Source organism: Delphinapterus leucas, chromosome X (assembly GCF_059928025.1).
Source record: "Delphinapterus leucas isolate spDelLeu-1000000601 "Yukka" chromosome X, BTC_Dleu_Yukka2, whole genome shotgun sequence".
Lineage (NCBI taxonomy): Eukaryota > Metazoa > Chordata > Mammalia > Artiodactyla > Monodontidae > Delphinapterus > Delphinapterus leucas.
In genome coordinates this window covers 10374465-10382604 of record NC_143150.1, presented here as the reverse complement: position 1 = coordinate 10382604, position 8140 = coordinate 10374465, and the positions used below count along the sequence as shown (strand labels likewise).

General features: G+C 43.0%; 1 protein-coding gene across 1 annotated transcript; it reads right to left on the bottom strand.

The window, feature by feature from the left end:
- Nucleotides 1-2639: 2639 nt before the first annotated feature.
- SLITRK4 (SLIT and NTRK like family member 4) lies at nucleotides 2640-5311 on the bottom strand. Its single transcript, XM_022554289.3, has one exon. The coding sequence runs from the start codon at nucleotides 5259-5261 to the stop codon at nucleotides 2745-2747; it is 2517 nt and encodes an 838-aa protein (XP_022409997.1). The 5' UTR covers nucleotides 5262-5311; the 3' UTR covers nucleotides 2640-2744.
- Nucleotides 5312-8140: the final 2829 nt, after the last annotated feature.

The window sequence follows — 8140 nt, the reverse complement described above, 5'->3', positions numbered from 1 at the left end:
AAACCAACACAATGTAGATAACAGTATTTTAACTGCTCTTGTACTCAACTCAAAACTTATGCCTAACTACATTATCATAAAATGTACAAGTAGAACTAATGAGAGACAGATGTAAATTCATATATATTGTATAAGGTAGGCACAATGACTTCAGTTAAGGAAAATAGATCAGCCTTAACCAAGGATTTGTTACTGTCATTCACTTACAATTAGAACCTCCAAAGAACCACATACATTTAAATTACTTTTTCTTTCTTTTTTTTTTTTGGAAAAGATGAACATTTATACCTTTCAGAAGAAGAGTATGAGATAGCCAATACGCTACAGCAAGCTTTGGGATGGAGGCAGGTACTCTTGCCATTGAAACCTCTTCAAAGCATCACCACACTGAATAAAAGTCATCATCCCAATGACCTATCATCCCCAGATCATGGATAGAGCTTTCCGGTTCCTCCCATAAGCACCTACTTAAGATTCCTCAATCCATACTTTATTGACAGAATAAACTAAAACTTTCTTTTCAGCTTTCCCATCTTTATCCTGTCAGTATGCATTAGGAGCCCTTTAATCCATGGATGCATGCAAGCATGGTAATGGCATATTAAAAGTTCTTATGAAATTGTAGATGCAAACAGGCTGTTGGGCACACATCTTCATGTCTTTTCTTTCAAGATCAGAAAGCAAGTATTTATTTATTTTTAATATTCATATAAAGTTTTCACATTGTCATGAAAATTAAAATTACACATTAAAGTTTTAAGAGCACCAGCACATACATATGGAGACAGTTTATTTTGCTATTTAACAAAAATCTCCAAATTATCTATATGTATGCATGTACACCCAAACACACACACACACACACCTCCAAGAATGCCAAGTTGTTTGTTTTTTATCTCGCAACAAACACATAAAGCCCTGGAATTAGTCATTAATAAAGGGACTGCTGTTACGACGTTAACCATAATATCATTTTAGAAGCTGCACCAAAACACGTGCCACTTGAAATTCATGAAGAATGCCTACATTTACCTTCTTGGTCACCTTACTGATCAATACAGTAACTATAAAGACATGGAGCAGGAAAAATATACATATGCAGGCAGGCCAAGAAGGCAGTGTGTTTCAGGATGTTCCTTTGCTAATCAGGAGAACCTAAAAATATTAAAATATCTCCCATGATCAAGTGCTTCCCTCCTTTGACCAATTTTGACTTAGAAGTTAACAGCACAAGCAAACACAGTGGCATATCATTTGTACTTGCAGACTGTGAACTAATCTGAGACCAATGAAAGCATTTTACAGCGTGGCTTTGATAGCCACGATCACCATGATGTTTACTGTTCTACTTGATTATCTGATAGTAGTCAGAATGATGAAAGAACAGGATACTGATGCATACAAGATATAACTATTAACCTTACTGATTAATTTTTTAAATATTTGTAGTGAAAACTATTTGAATTCAGTTCATAGAATCCTGAAAAGCAAGACAAGTGATGGCAAATGACAACTGCCCCACACACAGTCCATAAAACAAAGGAACCTATTTTAAAATGCACAGTTGGTAACAAATCTGAAGATAATATGCTAAATTCTCAAGAATAGCACAGAACTATTTTTTTGTACTTTTGTTTTTTGTGTTTTTTTGTTTTGTTTTGTTTTTAAATGATACCTGATCACAATGTCCAGAATATTTCTGTACACATAAGCTTCAGTTTCAGTTTGGTATATTTTTGCTGTCTAAATGTATACTTATTGATAAATTCCCTGTGATCAGGAAAACAAGTCAGGCATATTAAATACAGATTAAGGAGTACACATTTTCCTATTTAGTATACAAAGTACTTCATAAATATGAATTATGTTACAAAAATAGCTTTGGGTGCGCTCACACGGTAAGCACTTTGCTAATTTTGGACAACCTTTAAGGATTGTGGGTATTTCACATAACTGAGAACAAACTCTAATATTAGTTGAATTTGAGCCATGTTTAATTCTGATAAACATCACGTATTTCTTCAGATCACCGCAAACGCTAGGTAACTCACTTTGATTTCTTTTTTCTCTTTTAGGTTTTATGTCTAGACAGGTAATGCTTAAAGTGTTCAAATTTATTTTATAGTTATATAATGCATGGTATATTTTAAACAAATATTTGCACAATTTAACATTATAAATCCAGCAGTTTCAAGATGCAGGGCATAAAGGTTACCAGTTTACAAATACTATCGAATGTTCTCTCTTGGCATGCTTTTTTTTTTTTTTTAACTTTTCAGAGAATCTTTACACAGAGTTGTAACAATGCCACAAATCAAAAGGAATATTCCAGTTCCACCAACTGAATCTACGTGCAAGATGAAGGACCCAGCTGAGGTACAAACACTGGTACAGTTTTCTTGAGTTTGCTTTACAGAGCACAAAGAGACGAAGGTTTTGCATTGGGGTACAAAACAGATTTGCCTCTTGAGGTTAAATTCAGTGAATTATGTATATAAAGCATCCCTTTGGCAATAGAGTTTGCAGTATCCCCACAGGACTCCACGGTATAGGTTTTATGTAGTAAAATCTATTAAGGGAATTCTCTTCTACGGGACACATCTTTGCAGCTACAGTTAATGAGACACCCTTGGAAACACCTGCCTCTATGCCTATTGATAATATAGTATTTGGAAGTTAGAAGTCAACAAAAGGCACTTTCATCATTAAATAAATGTCCTCTGTAGGAAGTAAGATTGCATGACCTAGATCTTGTTCAAAGCTGTCTGCTCCTCAAGGACCTGTAGGTAGTCGGGGGAACTCTGGAGTTTTGCCTTCAGTTCAAAATACTCGCTGCTCTTCCTTTGCTCCACAACTATTTTACTGTGGTTGCCGCCTATCAGTGACTTCTTGTTTTTTTTGTCTTGTTGTTTCTCAGGATAGCGGATCTCAAAACCACTGACGCCTATGCTATTGTACTCCTTTTTGCTTTCGAGAAAATTCTGAATAAACACATTGGAATCCCTGCTCGGGAATAATTCGTCCAGCTCATCGATGGTGCTCAGTCTCTTCCTGGTATCCACGTGCAATACATCTTTCTCCTTGTCGGGGACATTTCTCATCATGGCTTTCTGGCCTGGAGGATCAGAAAACATAAACCCGGTTTCGGATTCTTTCAAGCCACAGGTGTGGCTCTTGCTCATCTGCTCTATGGTTTGTGGAATGAAAGCTTCTGTGACCAGTCCGTCTTTTTTGTTGGTTTTGTGGTCGTGTTTTCTCAGCTGCAGCTGCATGGAGCTGCACTCGGGGTTCCCCAGGCCTTCGTGCTTCACCGTGGGCTTCTTGTTTCGTCTCAGCACGAAAACAAGAAGGCAAAAAGCAACAAACACAGTTAAGATGAGGACCACTAAGATGCTGAGGATTAAAATTGACAGAGGCACTGGACCACCAGGAGGACTGCGAATGGGCCCCAGCTGGGTGGTGAATGTAACGGCAGGTGCAGGGCTTGTGAAGGGTGCCGATGGCTTGTTTAAGAGCTTGGGACATAAGATTTCATTTTTGAGGGACTTCAGTTCGATGTTGGCAAACTGCACGGGTGTCTCACACCTCAGTTCTTTCATGACAATCCCGTCTTTCAGCTTCTCCAGCCACAGCTTTAATGCCACCAAGTCACAAGTGCAGTCCCATGGGTTGCCCTCCAAGTCGATCTGCGTAAGAGACTGCAGCTGATCCAGGACCCCGCTGACAGGCAGGTACATGAACTTGTTGTTCCTCAGGTTCAGTCTAGCAAGGGGTGCTCCTGAGAAAATGTACACGGGCAGGCTCTTTAAGAGATTATTATTTAAGTACAGGAGCTGCAAGTTTGGCATCGAGTCAAAGGTGCCCGCTAAGATTTCCTTAATCAAGTTGTATTCCAAATACAGATACTGCAGGTTATGAAGGCCTGAAAATATTTCGGGATAGAGTCTTTCGATCTGATTGCCGTTGAGATACAGCCTGCGTAAATTCGTGAGATTGCGGAATATGTCTCCCTTGATCACGGTAATCTGATTGCTGCCTAAATGAAGCAGATCGAGTCCTTCGAACTCGGTGAAGTCGGAGATGTCCACATCTTTGATGCTGTTGCCGTTAACGTGCAACTTCTTGGCATTTAAAGGTTTTGGTATCAGTTCAGACATGGACTGGATGTTTTTCTCTTGGCAGTTGACACTCAGTCCCAGATCTGAAGGATGGGTTTTGCAGAAGCAAGGTGCTGGGCAAGGTGTAAGAGGGGGCACCCTGGTTTGGTAAGAGACAATCTGGCTGAGATTGCGGTTGGAGAGGGCTTTGCCTGCCACAATTCCAGAGATCTTGGATGGATTTGTCGTTTTCGGTGGTTTGGTCACCAACCTGTGTAAGGACGTTTGGGTGGTGTGACCGTTGGGAGTGGTGTAGCCATTTTCCAGCTGAGACGGAGGGAGGATTCGCACGTCAAAATCACTGCCTGTGCCCATGGGGCATAATTCTTGTTTGTTGGTTTCTTTTAAAAGCCTTCCGTATAAGTCACTGGGCGTTTCACAGATAGCTTCCCCTATGTAAATGTTATATGGCATATTCTCCAGCCAAGCTTTTAAAGGCAACAAATCACAGCTACAGTTCCAAGGGTTATCTTCCAGTTGTAATTCGACGACACGGCCTATGTGTTCCAGAACTCCGATATAGGGGAGCTTCTGGATTCTGTTCCCTCGTATATCCAGATGGGTCAAAGATGCGAATCGGAAAATATTATCAGGAAGGAAGGAAATCAGATTGTCATTAAGAATGAGAACTTTCAGTTTGTGGAGCTTATTGAAAGCTCCGCGTTCAATATACTTGATTAAATTGTAGTCAGCCTGGAGATACTCCAAGTTCTCAATGCCAAGGAAAGTGTCAGCTCGGAGAATCTTTAATTCATTGTTGTTCAAGTGCAACTGCTTTAATGCACTGAGCCCAAGGAAGGCTCCTCCCTCAATATTCTGCAGTTTATTATTTCCCAGCTGCAGGGATACTGCATGTGAAAAATTCAAGAATGTATTTGGGTAGAGGATATTTAAAAAATTGTTTTGGAAATTGAGGTGATAAAAATTGGACCAAGGGGGTTTCAGCTGATTTGGCCTGTAGACTGAAACCTTCTCACAGTTGACATATAGCACATTCTCAACTGACACGCAGGAACACACATTGCAAATTTCCACCGATATGTCAGAATCTGCATTTGTTGAAGAAATCAGGGCTGACAAAATCAGAAAGAGCCAAAGAAACATCTTCTTGCAATCAGCAAACAACTTTATGCTTCTGAATAAAGAGAAATAATCTAAAAAATAAAAAGAAAACATTTTTTTCAATGATCATTACTTGAAGAAGAATTTGTGCTTAAATCATACCATAGCGAACACATGGCTATAATAATTAGCTTTGTGTTCTTAAGGCACCCAAAACTCCAAGTATTCTCACTCGGTCAAACAAGAACTGCCAAAAATACCATACATTTTATTTCCGTGCCTGTAGTTTATACAAATCTTACATGTGCAGAACACACAACAAACAACAGGAAAAAAAGGTTGCTGATCATGCTTAAACCTGAACAATCTGAAAATAGTTTTTTTTACTTGGACCACCAAATTTCACCCTTGAATCCAGACCTTAAGCTTCCTATTGGCGACTCAAACGACTGATCGCAGAACATCAACTATAGCACCACAAAGGAATTTCAATTTGTAAATGTCTACTCTCTAGGCTTCAGCTTGGTAAGAAGCCAGGCAGAGAAGACATTAGGGCCCTGGGTTCCATGAAGGATGGTGATGGGAGGACTGGGTGGCTGTAGAGGGGACAGTCAAAAGATCAAGATGGAAGAAACCCTAGAAAGATACTTGTCTGAGCTTCAGCCAGAGGTGAGCACATTGCCATGAATCAGTTCACTCCTGTACACTGCTCTACCCTGTAAAAAAAAAAACAAACAGAAAAAAACACAGATGACCCTGCGAGGTTCTAGAAAAATAACCAAGTAGAAGACGGCCAAATTTGAGTTTCAGGTAAATAAACTGTATCTAGCTTCCTGTCAGTCATTTCCCAAGCAGGGGGGGAAAATGCCTTTTGTCTTTGGGTCCCCGAAAGCAGGAGAGAAACCTGCTTGCCCTTGCACTGCCTAGCTGATGTCCAGACAGCCTTCCCACCCCCAAAAACTGGCTCTCCTGCTTCCCTGGCCCTCTCCTATTCCTCTGTGTGCCATTTTGAACCCAGGTCCGACTGAGCTTGGCTCAGATGCCGATCTCCTGCACTTGGACCACAGACCGCCACTGCTGATGAAGAGGAGTCCACACACTACAATCCCCGGCTGGCTTTATCTGCAGCACCAGATACACTTAGCACAGCCCATGTTTGCCCTAAAATCATCAGTTCCCAAACACCCCTCTCCCAATATGACCACCCCCTGTCCCTGTCTACAACTAAATCAAGAATCACTTAGTGGAGTTTCATGCTTAGCAAATTAACCCGTGGCTGCCAATTCCTTCCATACTGCATGCATATACAAATATATGCGATGCTTCATGGAAAAGATTAAAGGGAACAGCAAGCACTGTGCATTTTACTGATGCAATTTTAGCCGTGTGAGTGTTTTCCATCTGGAATGGGAAGCTGGCCGCAATTTCAATATGGTTACCACCAAATATTAATTAAATAAATAAATCACTCAGGAACACACAATGAGGGAATGATACAAGGAGAGAAGTGTCACTCAGAAACTCCTTTGTTTATTTTGTCCACGAGGAATCAGCTAGTGGTAAAACCGAACATGCCTCAAGGTAGACAATTCGTTAGCCACGACCCACGAAGATTTGCATTTTGAGTAGTTTGGTTCGGAATACAGCCGGCACTGCCGAGATGCTCCTTGGCTGTCATATAGACGTGCATTTCCCCAATTCACAGTGATAGCTTGATTGGCAGTGCAGAAAGAAGTCATAATTTTAAAGTATGACATCATCCAAACTAACTTTCATTGTAAAATCAAAATTTCACATGCTCTTTGGCCTTCCTACAGATCTGGTTTTCAACAGCTACTCTGGTTCATTAGAGTCTTTTCTTGTTACTACCCCCGCCCTGCGCAAAGAAATTCAAAAGCAACCAAACCAAACCAAACACCTGAATACCTGAATTCAGTACAAAACACAAGAACAAGGAGCATCAACAGATCCGAAATTGCATAAGGAGCTGCCCTCCTCCTCGTCATTTCTACTTTAAGTAGCAAGAGGGGAAAAAAGCGCAAGGACGAGCTAGAAGTTCCCAAATGCAGCTCGCATGAAACAGAAGCCGCAGGCAGCTGGAGGATCAAGCAAGGGAGAGGGGGAGTCGATCCGCCAAGGAGAGAGGGGAAGAGGGACTGAAAGGACAAGAGACCAAGGAGAAGTGGAGAGAGGAAGAAAAAGAGCAAGGAGAAGGGAGCCCCCCAAAAGGGAAAGGGGCAATGAATGAAGCGAAAGAAACCTCATATTCACATGGTACCACTAAAACATGTACATTTTAAAATCGGAGGAGGGGGGAAGGCAAAAAGAAAAAAAGCAAACCCACAAAGTATGAGTTGAGTACCAAAAGCCATCTCTCGGGGTGACCAGGGCGGCCCGTCTCCCTATCCACCTCTCGGTCTCTTGCTCTCTGTGCCGCGCAGGACGCCCGGCTCCCACGGCCGGCCAGGACTGCACAAACCTGGCCTTACCACAAATCCGGCATCCACCCGAGCGCCGCGCCTGGCGCTCCGCTTCCACACAGAGGGACCCGGCCTGCAGGGGCCGACGACCGGGAAGGGTGGGCCGAGGTGGCTTCACCGGAGCCGGCACGGGAAACCTACGCCCTCCCGCCTAGGGCGCGCGTGGGGGGCTTCGCGGAGAGACGCGGTCCCCGCCGCCCCCTGTGCGCTACCTCGGGCCGGCAGCGACGCGGCTGGAGGGGTCGCCGGCGATGGCGCGTACCGCAATGTTTTGCCGCATCTCGGTGCCCGAAGCCAGCACGCAGCCCCCTCCCGGGTCCCGAGCCCGAGCGGCAGTCTCGTGAGCCGGGCAGCGGAGGCGGGGGGACCGCTCGGGATGTCGCGGGGGCCTTCAGCCCCGCTGCTCACACATTTCTCCGCGCGCTCCAGCCCCACAAGGGG